Source organism: Mesitornis unicolor, unplaced genomic scaffold, assembly GCF_000695765.1.
Source record: "Mesitornis unicolor isolate BGI_N332 unplaced genomic scaffold, ASM69576v1 scaffold4573, whole genome shotgun sequence".
Lineage (NCBI taxonomy): Eukaryota > Metazoa > Chordata > Aves > Mesitornithiformes > Mesitornithidae > Mesitornis > Mesitornis unicolor.
In genome coordinates this window covers 1218-17124 of record NW_010176594.1, presented here as the reverse complement: position 1 = coordinate 17124, position 15907 = coordinate 1218, and the positions used below count along the sequence as shown (strand labels likewise).

General features: G+C 46.3%; 1 protein-coding gene across 1 annotated transcript in view; it reads left to right on the top strand.

Moving 5' to 3' along the window:
* INPP5A (inositol polyphosphate-5-phosphatase, 40kDa) overlaps positions 1–15242 on the top strand; it is a gene marked incomplete at its 5' end in the record, with an annotated part of 73317 nt that extends 58075 nt beyond the window's left edge. Inside the window, 5 exons of the mRNA XM_010181777.1 lie at positions 1602–1675; positions 9944–10055; positions 13813–13881; positions 15009–15045; positions 15193–15242. Coding sequence (XP_010180079.1) covers positions 1602–1675; positions 9944–10055; positions 13813–13881; positions 15009–15045; positions 15193–15242 — 342 coding nt within the window. The remainder of the gene's footprint in view (positions 1–1601; positions 1676–9943; positions 10056–13812; positions 13882–15008; positions 15046–15192) is intronic.
* Between the last annotated feature and the right edge of the window lie 665 nt (positions 15243–15907).

Genomic DNA, 15907 nt, shown 5'->3' with positions numbered 1-15907 from the left:
TCAAATAAAGTGTTAATGGGGTGGTGGAGTTTTGCTGTGCTGGATGCACATTAGGGAGGTAATACCTGTGAGGGGGAGCCCATGGAGCAGGAGCGGGGTGGTGACGTTGGTCCTCACAACATACAGTTGGTGTACGCGTTGTGGCTGCACAGCCACCTATACATCCTGAGATGCAGGGTCTCCGTCTGGAAACAAGCTTGATAAACCGTTTTTTCCTGAAGAATGTTGAGGTTGCTTCAGTAAGAACAGTGGCTGAACCATCCCAGCATTCTTGATTGGGCACGTTATTGGATGTGTACCGTAAGTTTCCGCACAGATGTTTATAAATATTTATCCAAACACCTTGGATACTCAGGCCTTTGATCTGATGTTGAAACACGTACAAATTATCTGTGGTTGGTCGTATTCCAAAATCTTTTCCAGCGTGCCCTCAGTTTGGTGTCAGATGCACCAAAACGGGGAAGGCCGCCCGCTACGCCCTGCAGAAGTGGGATGTATCGGGGCAGGCCTGAGAGGGGCAGCTAATCAGCGCAGGTGGTTCAGGTAGCTGCTTTTCACACAGATAATTAATGTGTACAAGTAGCTGCTAATTGCAGGTTTCAGGAATGATTTATGAGGTGGCGGAGGGGAACAGGGACACAATCTCATTTCTTTGGGAACCGCTGCCACTCGTACAATGGTATCAGCGCAGCTGTGGGATGGGACATGATTAATGGACGGGGCAAACACCGCGGTGGGGGACGCGCTCCTCAGGACCCGCGGTGGCGCTGGAGCCATGGCAGATTATGGGCTTTTTGTCTTTGAACTCGCTAATTCACTCGACGTCGGGCTTCACACCAGCCTTCCTCCGAAATGAGGTCGTTGGTGTCCATCAGAACAATTATGGGCTTAATGTGGATGATTATCATTGACTGGTTATGAGCGGGCTTGTGTTCATGAACAGAAGACTGCAGGAATTTGTTTTCTCCATGGAGGTCTGGGGGAGAACAGATTTGGCAAGGACTGATATTTCTGCAGGACATTAAATCTGCCCCTGCGCACATCTCCTTTAATGCCTGCTCTGGTGTGTGGTGCTCACCCACTGTCACGTACCCCCTGTCTGACACACACCACCCAAAATAGGTGTGCAAAATCACCGCTTGTCTTTGCTCAGAAGAGTGATGTGCACATCCCTGTGTGTATTGTACCTCCTTATCTCACCTAAAGATAACACACACGAATAGGAGACTTCTTGCTGGCATTTGTGTGGCTGGTCACCATTTCAGTTTGCAGGACTTTTTAATGCTGGTCTGGTTTATCTTTGAAAAGATTGCCAATAAAATTTGAAAAAAATTAGTGACTTTGAAATAGCAAGTGTATGTACAGGTCACTGCTGTAAGGAGCCGGCATTAAGTGCTTCACTGGGATGAAAAGGAGGATTTTAAACACTTTTCTCAATGAACTGTTTGTGTATTGAAACAGTACCGAGTGGCACTGTGTTTTAAACACTATTACATGAGAGATATACCTCACAGTCTCTGTTTATTTCCTTTTATATGAAGTTGTATTTTTAAATTGCTTCAACATTAAAGAGCGACTGTGTTTATTTCTGCCTTTTACAGCTTTTAGAATTTGACAGAGAGCTCTCAGTCTTTAAGGACAGATTGTATGAACTGGACATCTCATTTCCTCCCAGGTAAGAGTCGTCCATAATCCATTTATTTTAGTAGCTAGCTGAAACATAACTGTTACTATAGGTGAAATGTGTGTTCCCGTACATGTTGTAGAAGTTATAATGGTGATCTCTCTTCCTCCCATGAGTATTTCGGGTCCCCACATCCCCTCCATCCCTCCACAGGCAGTGACAGTGCAGTGACATGCGTGATTTTCATCAGCTGTGTCCCTTTGGTGAATTTTAGCCATGAATAGACAACTATTGCTGTCCTACAAACACAAGATGTTTTGGGAAGTGGTGGTGCTGTTCAGGAGAAATCTGTGGAAAATTCGGTACAGTTTTAAACATGTATGGCCCCTTTCCAAGAGTGAAGAATTCAAATCTCACAGTTGTTTTTTAAGGGAAATAAATACTGCATTTGCAAAGAATGTTAAAGTTGAAGAAACCATAGGTAACATCATACATTTTATATACTTGTTTTTAAATAGGTACAGTATTCTTTATGTCTGTATTCTACAATGTCCTTTACGGACAGAGAGAGAAGTGTGATGTTTTGGCATGCACTGAGAAGAAATTTGGAAAGCTTGCCTTTTTGTTATCATAATCTCATTATTTCCCAGCAGCCAGCTGCGATACTGATTATATTGATCCCTCGGGACAGTGGAAGTATGCATGGAGAGGTTAGCGCCGCTCTAAATTGTTCTTATTGATTGAGTACGGTAACAGAGGACCAGCAGCGTGTATGTCTGCGTGTGTTTCAGTGCTTGTGTACCTGGTCAGGGTAAAAGGAGGTGAGGGGAAATAACACAAATATTCAACGCAGTGCTACACCCCTGGTACAAAAATGCAAGAGCAGGTGGAAATGTTCCTTACCAGAAATCCCTGTGGATGGAGCACAGATTTTGACTTGGTCTGGCTGACGTAAGAGTGAAATGGAAGAAGTCTCTGTGATATGGGTGAAGTCATGATAAGTGATAAGTGATAGTGGCCAGGGCAGTGCGGGAGCAGCCCCTGAGGCCGTGGTGCCGTCAGGGAGGGCACTCGGCAGCGTCTGGTGGTGACTTGTCCTTGCCCTCTCCTCTCCATGTTACTGCTTCTTTCTGTGTCCTTGCACAGCCAAAGCCAAGTCTAGCCCGTACCCATGTTTTGTTTGTACACACCACCACTACTGAGATGAAATAAGCTCAGTTTTGGCTTGCAGAGCTGGAGTCGAGGTGGCGGAGGTGATGTCTGTCATTGCTCTGCATTGCAGGGTGTGATGGCCTCGGGTCCTGCTTCACCCCTCGCTCCCCAAGCACGGGGCCATCGTGCGCCTGCCCTGGGCATTTCGATACGGCCCCATCCCCAGAGCTGGGCCCTGCTTGGGGCAGCCACCAGCGGTCCCATTGCTCCAGCTTCTGGTGTCTTTCAAATCAGAAGGAAAACCACAATCCTGACCGCTCTGCGCCATCAGAGATCCCATAACGTTTTTGTAGGAGCATGCATGTCTAGACAGATGTTCTGGCCAAAGTCCCGGTGATGGGATTCCGCCTCCCCAACCGCACCCTTGCTGTACTTGAATTTGGTGGTTTTCTTCACTTCCTGCCCCAAACCGCAGTGCAGTGTTTGAGAATATTGCTAAAAATACAAGATGTAAAACCAACAAGCTAAACTGGTGCATGCCCAAGGAGGAAATCAGCTGTATATTGGGGTTTTACACCCGTCGCTCCATTGCACTCAGCAGCACGAGGCCGTGCCCGGTGGTGCGGCATTGCTGGGTGCACCGTGGTTACTGCAGGCAGCGTCCTGGGATTGCTCAGGAAACCAAGCACACGGCTTTCCTGCAATAAATAATATGATTTATTTCCCTTTACATTGAAGTGATGACCACAACGTGCTGTTAACTGCAAAACCAGGTATTTTGAATAGGCAAAAAGCAGTGGTTTTAACGTAGGGCATTTTCTTTTTAACTTAGAACCTTTTCACTCATGCAGGAAAGGAATTAAATATATGGCCTAAATGTCTTGGTTTCACTTTCTGGTAGTTTTTCCTCCTCATTTTTTCTTTTCTTCTGGAAAAAAAGCCCCAACAACTGCGGTTTATCATGACTTAGCTGCTTTTATGCACTGTTTGTAAGTATGTGTCATATATCTGGTCATACTAGATTTTGTGTTTGTAACCCAAGGAGGATATGATCCATCCTGTATATTCAGAATCTACTTCTTTAAGTGTTGGTATTCTTCACTGGGAGCGTTGGTGCACCCGTTTGTTCTGCCTCAGACAAAGCCTTTTTCACTGCAGGGCGCACGGAGAAAGCTCCGGCCACTCCTCGTGTCAGGCGTCCACGCTCGGATGGCGAGCGCTCGGGTTCAGGAGGACATCGTAAGCAATTGTACTGCAAGCCTTAGGACTTCAGAATTTCTTTTATACACGATACTTTAATATCCATTGATCCAGCCTGTGAATTACTCTCTGCTCTGTTCCTGATCCATGGTGTTACACCACGGGATGCTGGCCAACAGCTGAAGACAGAGTATCTCGGTTAGAGTGGTACTGAGTACATCCAGCGCTACCTTCCACATCTCTCAAAGAATGAGAGATCAGTTAGGACAGTTTTCTCTTTCTTGCAGTTGCTTCATCATTTGTGCATACAATTAATGGCCCGATTTGCACACAGAGTTCTACAAATCAATAGCACAGTTGCATTCCCATCTCACTTGTAAATTTCTCCCTCAAAAAGCGTGCTTGAGATTCAGCGTACCCTGGAGTAAATGGAAAAGGTCACATCCCTTTGAGTTGCTGCAGACCAAGTTACTTACAAATTCATTTTTTATCAGCATAAACTGTTTATTCTCTGGATGTTATCATGAGATCTTATTGATACACACCACAGCTGCTCGGGGTTGAAAGCTTTCCTCCTTTGAGCCAGTGGTATTTTTGTGGTTAACTTCAGCGCACACAGCATTTCACCCTCAGCAGCTTTCTTGGCTGGTTTTCACACCACTCCTAGAGCAGCAGTACACCATGGTGCAGGTACACCATGGTGCAGGTACACCATGTGCAGGTACACCATGTGCAGATACACCATGGTGCAGGTACACCATGTGCAGATACACCATGTGCAGGTACACCATGGTGCAGATACACTATGGTGCAGGTACACCATGCACAGATACACCGTTTGCAGTTACACCGTGGTGCAGATAGCTCAGGTATGAATACAGATAGGTGGAAACACACCGCACGGTTACTGACCCATCCTCTACCTTGCTTCCCTGCGCAAGATCCCAGTCCTGACCCCCCTGTGCTGCTGGAGACCCCACGTGTCCAGTGCTGGACACCCAGTTCTTCATAAGAGGGCTTGGTTTTGGATAAGTCTATAATGACCACTGACATTTACTATGGGTTGGAACCTGACACGAGAACAGCAAGGAGCAGGAAAGCGCCCTGTCAGGCTGTTCTGGGGTATTTTCCTGCCCCCCTGCTCTGGGTTATTCGTTTTGGGTACAGCAGACGCGAGGCCAAGAAGGCAGCGCAGAGCAGAGCGGAGGATGCGGCCATCGCCTGTGAGGGCAGGAGCGGGGTGAGCTCTGCTCCCAGCGTCGTCTCTGCCTTTCACAGCAAACAGCCACCGGGCAAAATACAACAACCAGTCCTAGGAGTGCAGAGCAGAGCCCTGGCGAGGCTGATACGGCGCAGGTGAATGAGGGGTTTCAGAATTACCCCCTTGGTATCACCTGGGTATAAATTAAATGGAAGTTCTTTGGCTTTGCCTAGGCATTAATCCACAATTTGACTTTCTTCCTGCCCTTTCAAAGCAGCGATTCACTTCTAAGTTTTCAAGGTACTAAGCAATATGCAAATGGCTTTCGTTGGATTTTACATAAATACATTACTATTTTTAATTATACATTAACTTTGGCAGGCATAGATTATAATTCTATATATAATAATAGTTCTATACAAATTTATAGTGTACTGTAGGTATAGATTGAATCTGTAGCTATAAATGGAATGGTATGAAGGCAGCCCAGTAAATTAATGCATGTGCAGGCGGGTTTCCGCAGGGTCTGGACAGGCTCCGTGTCAGTGCACGTTGGTTTCGGGACTTCCCGGCAGCTCTGTGTGTGGGAAGGGTCCCAGGCCACTCCGAGCTCTCCTACCACCACATCTGGAAATAGCTTTTCTGCAGACGTACGTACAAAACTCCAAACAAAACAAACCAAAACTACCGTTCTCCCCATGCAAAACTGTAATTTAGTGCCAGACCATTTGTCTGCTCCATCGTGTGAACCCTCCGTCCTCCCTGCATGACTGTCCTGCAGCCACCACAGCCAGCCCGCGGGGCACAGCTGCACCGGTTGTTGCTCTCCCAGTCAAGGGGTCAGCCCCTGCCAACCCCCTCGTCACTCGGCTCCCTTGCGCTGCAGGCAGGGTCACCAACCGCACTCCTCCAGCGACGCACAGCCTTCCTCCGCCTGTTCCCCGAGAGCGAGAAACCCCGGCTGTGGTACACGTCCACTGCCTTCACACGCACTACAGACAGCCCTGCTAACGGGGATTGTTCAGGCATCACCCACCCCTTCCTATATCCTATATTTTGAGGCCTTTTACTTTACACAGTGGATAGTCACGTTTTCCTCTCGTTACCCTTTGTAATCTAACGTAGCCCGTGGCAACCTCGGCCACTGGAGACCAAACACGGTTCAGAAAGTTAAACCCTGTCAGCCGTGGGCGAGCAGCCGGCGTCAGCCAACGGCTGGGACAGGGGTCGCGGTCAGCCGCTGCGCAAGCGGTAGGTGTGAAAACAGCAGTAACGACATTGTGGTCAGTCAGTATACAGGTGGGCAATTGTTACCTTTATCGCTGCTCTCCATTAATTATTATAATTATTCTTGTAGCTGTTGTATGGCAAAGATAGGAGCTGACTTTAGCAAGGGTTCACACCCACCTACAAGGTTTGCTCTCAGATAAGGCTGCGTGCACAGTAATCGCACGTATTAATCATTCTCTTAAAGTGACCTGTTCGTGTTTGTTGTTGCATTAGGCTGTCCTGTAATTTACCGGTTGGACGTGTGTTTGTGCCTCAGATCCCCGGTGTGATATTCTCTGGGGCAGCCCCTCCATCCCAGCTGTGTCTCGGCGGTGGCAGCTCTCAGCAGAGCCCTCGCTCGTCGACGGGGGAGCCTCTGCTTTGGAGTGACCTCTGCTCCCTTCTGCCAGCATCCCCTTAGTCCATAGTCCATTTGTGCTCTACCTTGTATTTTGTCCCATGACCTTCTTCTATTCTAGTAGGTTGCACAATGATGTGTATCTTTTCTCGGCTCTAATTAGCACTGCACCATAATTCTCAATTAATTTCCAAATAAAAATAGGGCGAGGAACTGGATAGAATGACCCAAGGAAGGAGTTCTGTTTGTCTTAAGGAATTGTGGCAAAGGGAAAAAGAGAGGAAGATCGATGAAGTAAAGAAGTTTGCTTTGATTTGGTGTAGTGGTGCGAGCACTCACTGGTGTTTGCGCTGTTGCCGTGGTTTGGCTGCGGGGTGTTGGTAGTCAGCGAGGGGAGGTTTTCTCCATGGGAGCGTTTTGGGCAGAAAGTCCAGGGCTGGTTGTTGCTCGCCGGGAAGAGAGAGGGGCTCTGGGTTTCCCTTGTTTTAACTGGGAGTTACGCTGGTGATCACAAGTGTTAGCTCCAAGCACACCATAGATGTGTATTTTCCATATGTATGTTTCCAAATACAGCAATGAGCCCAACATAAATCCATAAAAGACCGGGAGACAAACACGGTGTTGCTGCTGCTTTGGCAGCAGCACAGTGAGCTCCTGAATTCATGTCCTGTGTTTTCCGGTCCGTGCTGTCCCATTGATGTCCCATGGGGCGCCCTGCAGCCCTGGCCCTGAGTCCCCATGTGCCGGCCCCAGGCTCCAGGTGAGGATTTGTGTGTGGGACTGAAAATGGGATGCAATTTCTGCAACATCTTCCCGTTACGGCAGCCTCAGGATCAGCCTGGCCAGGTGAAATGCCCGTGCGTCCGCCTGTGTCCTCCACCGACTGTTCTGTGTCGTTTGGGTCCCACCGGCTGGTGGGGGGCGTCTGGGGGAGGCAGTGTCCTGTGCGAGTGTCCACAGGGGAGGAGGCTGCAGAGTTCACAGGAGGATGATCCGGCTCTGGAAGTGTCACGGTGTTCATTCCCATTCATTTAACTACAGAACAGGAGGATGGGAACAGTTACCCGAGTGTGTGTGGTTGAAAACTTTTATTTCATTTAGTGTGCATTCAGCCCTATGTTCCGTGAAAAAGGTCTCCAGTGACGGTCCTAGTCCAGAAACCTCTGGTAGAGCTTTTATTTGCAAAAATCTATTTAAGATGACATATAATAAACTAAACTGTCCTGTCACCAAGACCTGTAAAGTCACAAAAAAGCAGTTTTGAATCATATTTAGCTATGATGACTTTTTGGGATCATCCACAAAAGAAGCCTGCTTATTCTAAAGGTATGTGACCCCCCTAGAGCATGAAGGAGGAGAGCGACTCGTTTTCCTCATTTTGGGGATATATCTAGTTAGGATTTTTGTGTCGCTATGTCAGTGTTTCACCAGGAGCACAGAAGCCAAGGAGGTGGTGGGGAAGAGAAGCCTTTTCCATTAGGGAGCAGCAAGACAGATGCTCCGCAAACCTGGCCTGCAGGAACGATGCTGCCCTATAAAAAGAAGAGCTTGGCCCACTTTATTGTATTAAATTACGACCTACAGATCATTTTGTCTGGATAACTTTCGCAGCATTTATTTCCATCTCAGTCCCGGCTGTTAGAAATCTGATTTGTCAAAGTTATTTGTAAACAGCAGTAACTTCCTGATCAGCGCTAAGGACCTTGAAAAATTGGCAGAAGTTTTCAGCCTGTGAAAACATTAAGATCAATAAAGCAAATTGATAAATAGCATTTCACAGAATATAGGCTCTGGGATGAAATGCTCTAACACATGGCAGTAACAGATCGCTCCAGGTAGGGAACATCGTACTTTAAAAGCCATACAGTTAATGCTGTAAAAGGCAGGATCGTATGAAAGGTGATTGATTCGTGCACCTTATGGCATAAAAAGCTGCTTCACTTACATGGGGTTCCTGAGTAACTAAAGCAAGAGGTTACCAGGAAAAGTCAGCCCTTAAATCGCAGACAAAGAGCTTCTCCTACCAATAGAATTACATCACCCAAATATTTCCCAGACACCAGAAATAAGCTGTACTTCTGTATGTCAGTGAAGCAGCAAATTGAATTCTCATAATATGTTTTGAAAATGAGTCTTGTTAGGTTTGATGAGGTGGAAAAGGTACTGAGATCACTGGTTTGTTCAGTTTTCCCTGGACGTGTGCCATGGCTAATCTTTCTAATGGCACTGCCGCTTGTAAGCCCATTTGGCAGAGAGCGGCACGTCTCGGTTTCAGGGTATCGCACCAAGGAGGGTGGTAAATAAGTTTCTCTTCAAGCATGCAAACCCTTTTGTTACAACGCCAGAAATTCTATTTTAACATGCGTATCAGGAAAACCTCGATGTTTCCTGTACGTATTCAGTGATGAGCAGAATGAAAGGCAAATGTTATTTTAAATACACCCACACGTACTTGTGTAGATAAAATGCACCAGCCTTATGGGTTTTGTTTAAAGGCATTTATCAAGGACAAACTTCAACTCATTCAGGCCCAATAGTCAAGAAATTGAGGCTGTCCCAAACCCTCTGGATTTCTCCAACCCCCTGTTCAGCTCCTCACCTGTGCCACTTTGGGAATGGTCTGGGAATGGTCTCTATGGACGGGGTTTGGGTGCAGCTGCAGATCCCAGCTCTGCCCTCTGCTTTCTGTTTAATTATTCCTGGATCACTCTCCTTGAGAGAGTCAAGCAAAGAAATCCCATTAAACAGACATTTTTTCCCCTAGGTTTCCTTTTTCATCCTCTGCCTATTCATTTCCATAGTCATAGCCAACAGCCTAGACTGTACTTGAGTTGTTGTTGAGCTCATTTTCCTGCTTTCACATAAATCAATGGTCTGCTCTCTCTGAACACTCACCTGTGAAAATGAAAGGAAGGAGGTGAGATTTCAAACTGTGTCTTCATGTGTTGGCCTAAAGTAGGATTGTGGATATGAAAAGAGAAATAAAGTGCATCAGAAAGAAAGGAGGAGAAGAGAAAGGTAAATGAGGTGTCTAAAAGAGCTGCTTTTTGACAGTTAATTTTTTAATTGGTGTGGTGATGCGAGGCTGGGGTTTCAGGCTGCTCTGAGCAGTTGCTAACAGTGTCTGTTGTGTTGGCAGTTACCCCTACAGCGAGGACTCCAGCCAGGGCAAGCAGTACATGAACACGCGGTGTCCCGCCTGGTGCGACAGGATCCTGATGTCCCACTCGGCCAAGGAGCTCATCCTGAAGGTGAGTGCGGCCCCGCTGCCTCCCCACTGCTTGTCTTGGGCTGGGATGCTGCTGCCTGCCCTTCAGTTGTCACAGCGAATGCTGGAGACAGCGAACCATGGCCACAATAAACCACTACCAGTGCTCTCCCCTGGGAATGTGGAGCTGTCCCAGTTAACCCACCAGTGCTACCAGAACTGGAGCTGCCACACATCGCCTCCTGTGCCTCAGAGCTGTGCTGTGCTGTTTATGAGCCAGACTGGGAAACTGCCTGCTTTAAAACCAACGAAACCCAAAACCCTCCCTCAGCCCCCCAGTCCTGTCCACTGTGCAGTAACAAAACCAACACTGCCCATGCCAAGGGCTCGGCACAGCAGAGGTGCCCGGGCGGCTGCTGATGGAGCAGCACTGATGAAGGAAGCCCTGCACTGCAGCAGCCCAGGGTGGTACGGGTGGGTCCCCTCTGCTGCTGGTGGCGAGAAAGGGGGTTCCCAAGAGAATGTCAGCCCCTGGGTGAATCCAAAACTCTAATGGATCTTGGGATTTTAGTGCACAGAGGTAAGGTGAACTCTGTGCAAGGTTGAGTGACCTAAATATAGTCCAGGAGCCCTCCTAGTTCCCTTTTTCCTCGTTTTCTCTCCTCACTCCACTCTGCTCTCTGGTTCCCTGGGAGCACTGGGCCAGGGCACAGCCACTCACATACACAGCACACCCTGCCCCTGCTCTCCGGTTGTCCACGGCCCCAGAGAACCCGTCCTGTTGACACCGGCTGTCGGTTGTTCCTGGAGGACCGGGAGCAGGTCAGGAACCGGTGTTCAGTGCAAGGAGACGGTGCAGGGGTCTGCACTGCAGCACTGCCACATCCAGTTGTGCTGCCCAGGTTGTGTGGCTGCCTCGCACACAGCAGACCTGCCAAACCCCAGCTTGCCCAGAGTCATCTGTGTATTTTCCTATAGAACTAACACAGTGTAACGAGAGTGAATTGCAGAGAATAATCTTTGCAAGTGAGTCCATATTCTGCAGCTTCATGGCTTTTATTTTTCTGTTTAATAATGAAACCCTCGAAACTTGCTCCTCTGGAGTTTCTGACCTTCTGTTTCTCTCTCATCAGGGTTATTTATCTCCTGATTAGGCTGTTTGCTTTGCAGTATATAACTCACCGAAAGGCGAGAACATTTTTTCCACAGCTACTCAAATTTCAGTTCAGTGGACTTCCTCACACATTTTAATGCCTAGGAAATGTCTGAATGATATCTTGAAGTTCCACCCAAAATTTTAGGCAACGCATGTACTGCAGTTTTTAATTAAAAAATAGTGAAGCTAAGAGGAATACAGGCTTTGTAGTAAAATAGTAATATCAAAATCAATGTTATTTGGTCTTCTTATACAGAAATCTCATAGGAAAAAGTGAGACTTTACCCAAAATATTACAGATAGTACTTGGCGCCCATGAAATTCCTAAAAAACAAAGGATTAAAACCATGGAAAGATTGGCCAATGAGGGGAGATTTTTTTTTCAAGCTATGAATAAGGAGATAGAAGTGTACACAAAGGCTTGAAGAGTGTAAACAGCACAGAGGGAAAGGAATTCTTTCAGATTATCTGGGGGGTATAACTTGGCTATAATGGGAGAAAATTAAACAAAGGAAAACCCAGTTAGAGCATTAAAGGAGTTTGTAACTGAAGCCACTTAGCCCAGGTCCTGGTCCCTTGGAACAGACACCCAGGGAGTTGGATCGTTCAAGGCTCCCGTTTAAAAGTGGGTGCAGTTGTGCCCCGTAGCTTTGCATTGGCACGGTAGGAGCAGGCAGTTGGGGTGTCCAGAAACGCATTCGCAGTCCCAGATGCAGCTGAGGTGTGGGTGTTTAACTCAGTGGGACCGCACCAGCGGCAGAGCTCACCCAGCCCAAAACCAAGCTCAATTCTGGCCCATAACACTCAGTGGAAAAGAGTGCTGAGCTGAGAGGGAAGGGCAAAACCACCTCAGAGTTGTGTTCTCCGCAGCCAGCAGTGTTTGCCTGGAGAGGTTATCCCATTGCAGAGACTCGCGCCTGGAAGCTTTACAAGGAGCAGTGAAGAAAGTGAAAGCATATTTTAATTACCTGATTGCATTTTAACACCCTTAAAATATACATGTGTTAGAATTGTAAAGAATTTTCAGCTGTTACTAGCTATTGAAAGTTCTTATGCAGGTAATTATGCGGTATTAATATTCAATTTTTTTTAATTTTTATTAATTTTTCTTGCAGGCGGATAATTTATTTTTCTGTCTTAGCAATTCCGTGTTCTACTTCAGACAGAAATGGCAGCAAAGCCGCACGTTAATCCTCTGTGGGAAGGGCTGGTGTGCAGAAACGGCCGCGCTGCCCAGGCAGTCGGCGCTGCAGATTGCGCAGCCACGGGCTGTAAGCAGCTCCCGCAGCGCCATCCATCATGCCACGCGCGGGTACCTCCCCGTCGTGTTATTTTATGCTTCCTGAGCCCCAAAACACCGCGGGTTGCCCAGCGCGAGGGGGCGGCGGGGGGCGCCTGATAGCGTGAAGTAATGAATGCTCAGCCGAGTGTGCGCCGCTCCTGCCCGCGCGCCGCTGTAATTTGTTTATCTGTCTAAAGATTACGCAGTCGAAAACCCACAATTTTATGCTGCCTTTGTAAATTATCAAGTCGCGTTTGATGAATGTGTCCCCACTTCCGACGGTGGTGGCATTATGATCTTGAAATATTGGAAAGTGCTCATGCATACAATGCAGAAGGTTATGTTTTTGTATTTTTGGCAGACAACCGTGCTATAAAGTAAATCTGACCTTAAGCTTCCTTACTGCATTAAAGATAATTCAGTTTTAACTTTATAGTCCTAAATGCTACTGTTTATATAAAGTTATTGCCCAGTCAGACTTGACTGATTACAGATGAGAAAGTCTTGACTGTTTCCTACAAAATAAATTAGTATTGCCAACTAGTTTAAAGCACATCTACGCTTGTATGAGAGACTGTGTGCGGATTGGGGATTTAATTAGCTCACAGGAGTTGTTTAGCATAATGAGAAAGTGTCTTGTATGGCGCTGTATTTGTATTCGTATTTATTCCTGAAGGACTGTGCTGGAGAATCAAAGCAGATTCTGAAAATCCCATTTATTGCAGATGGCAGAAAGATGAGTGCATTTTATGACTCATTAAGGTACAAACGCTAAAGAAGTCAGTGCATAAGGATAAAGTTCAGCAAAACGAAAGCAGTTCATAACAGAGACCGGGGAACGTCATCTCCACTGCTGCTGACTTCCTTAAGGCACTCTGTGCTTCTTCCAGATGCAGCAGTGAATCTTGTAGGAATGGGTGAAGACTGTATTCATGAGCTGCAAATACATTAAAATCGCCTGTCTGATGAAACCAAATGCTCTTACAAGGCAATGTGGGTTGCATTTAATCCAAAGAACAGCATCTGTCCTACCTAATTCAATTAAAAATTGTGTGTTCTTAAAAAAAGGGCTGCCAAAATGCCCCAAGGTCCCGGAGCAAGGGGTGCACACAGCGATCTCATGAGATACTTTATGTGGACCAGTTGCCAAAATCACTGCCAGCAGAACCGGGCATGGAAATCCATTCTGCACACAGATGAGTTCATATCGCCTTATCAGAAACTGCTTTGGACTACTTGCATCATTATTATAGATATTATTATAATTACATATATTATCATAATTATTTCCCTGTTTGTTTCTGTAACCTGGAGAGTACCTGAACTGACTGGTGTTTCGCTGTGGTTTGTGTTTTTAACTAGTCAGAAAACGATGAGAAGATCGTAATATATGACCACATTGGGCCAAACGTCTGCATGGGGGATCACAAGGTAATTCAGTTCAACATCTCGGTATTGTGTCTGCTGAGTCTCTCTAATTAGGAAGGAGAATGTATGTGCTAGTTTCTCTTCATTTTATATTTAAGTCAGCTGCATCTCTGTCCTGGCTTTAATTCAAAGCCTCAGAAATGTTTTAAAGCATTGGAGTAGGTGGTAGCTGCATGAACTCAAATACAGAACAGAGCAGGGTGGAATGGGGAGCAACTGCCTGCACTGGGGACAGTGCTCATGAAACACCAGTGTTGCCATTGGGCTATCAGAACTGCTTCCGAAACACAGCTCCAGTTCATTTGGTGCCTAGCTGCTTATTAGTGAAATAACGTATTGGCAGATGCGTATTCAAGCAGCAAGTGAGAAAAAGTGTACAGTTGTTAAAGTGAATTTTATGGACAATTTCTCTGCTGGAAACTGAGCTGCAAACACAGCAAAGCTCAGTGTTTGCTTGCGTTGAAAAGACCGACCGACAAGGAGGCAGCCTCTGAAAGCCTGCATAAAGACACCTGTATAAACCTATATAAACCTGTATAAACCTATATAAACCAGCTAGAAATGTGCAAAACCCCGTGAACTGCAGGGCAGTGGTAGTGGCTCAGTCCCAGAGACAGTGCTGAGGCTCCGAGTGGTAACTGGTGATGGACAAGGGGTAAATACGTGTGTGTGTGTGCGTGTGTGTGTGTGTGTGTGTGTGTAAATCCACCACGCACCCGTATTTCCCTCGTGGTCCTGTGAGACGCTGGTGCTTTTCAAAGGAAGAACGCACTGAACGTATTCGGTCCAGAATTATCCAAGTAAAATGTTTAAAATTCAGAAGATCACTGACTTCTGCAGTGAAACGAGCAGTTTCAGTTCAGAAACAGCCGGTTTTGTTTCCTTTGTCCCCAGTGCACTGAACGTGACTGTTTTTGAGGGCGTTGTGTCTGGGGCACGATCCCCTTCCCACAGATCTGGTGGCAGATTTCCCCCCAGTTTCCGTGAGGAGCACACGTTGTAGTCAGATCAACGCAGGGAACGACTGCGTTGTGTCCATAGAGGAGCTGTTCTTGTGTTTTCTGCTGACTGTAAAAAGAAATGTCTGCATTTCAGATGTGTAACTTCTATTTTTCCCTGCCTTGCTGCAGCCTGTGTTCCTGTCCTTTCGAATAGCTGCTGGGGCAGGTAAACCTATTGCAAATGTGCACAAGTGTTGTGTCGTGCAGTGATGTGGTGGTAAATATCATTTTTTTCCCCTTTACGTCTATATTTTCTACATCATTTCCCCTGTGTTTATTTTTCTTTTTTAAAAAAATGCCAATTCTGCAACAGGAAAAAGATGCCTACGAAGCGAGAAGATTTTCCGCGAGACCGCGCTGTAGCAGGGAGGGCAGGCGCTGTCCCGACACACACGAACCCTACAACTGCATCGATAACCCAGTCCGAGTGCCACATCTGGCTGCCGACCCTGCACCGCTTCAGCACCTGGACGCTGTCGAGAGAAGCCTCACATACCTCACTGTCCTGTCTGTTCATGTGACATCGAGTAGAAACGTGGGATTATTTTTTATATCTATGTCACAGTTCTGTTGCCAAAACTCTAAATAGACAGCAGAGATGTTCTGTATTTTAGATTTCACGATTTCCGTCTTTTAGTAAGTGTCTGTCGACGTGGAGAAGCTATTTCAGCATATGATAAACTTTTAAAGGTGTCAGCCTAACGTGATCTATCTTTGCCACTTTGGGGTTTTGTACATTGGATTGTATAGCTAGAGATACCGATGGTTTTAAATGGTATTTTCTTTGTTGACCAACGCTTATGGTTTGTGTTTTAGTTTTAGTATTTCGTTTTTCGTTTTTATAATTTTTTTCTCATGTTATTTACTATACTGCCATGTTACATGGTTTTTGAATCACACAGCAGCTGCTTTCTATACATACATATATATGTGTGTGTATATATATGTATGTATGTGTATATATACACAGATACATAAATAATTTATAAACCTGACCAAAACTTACGCTAAATATACTTTCCAATATG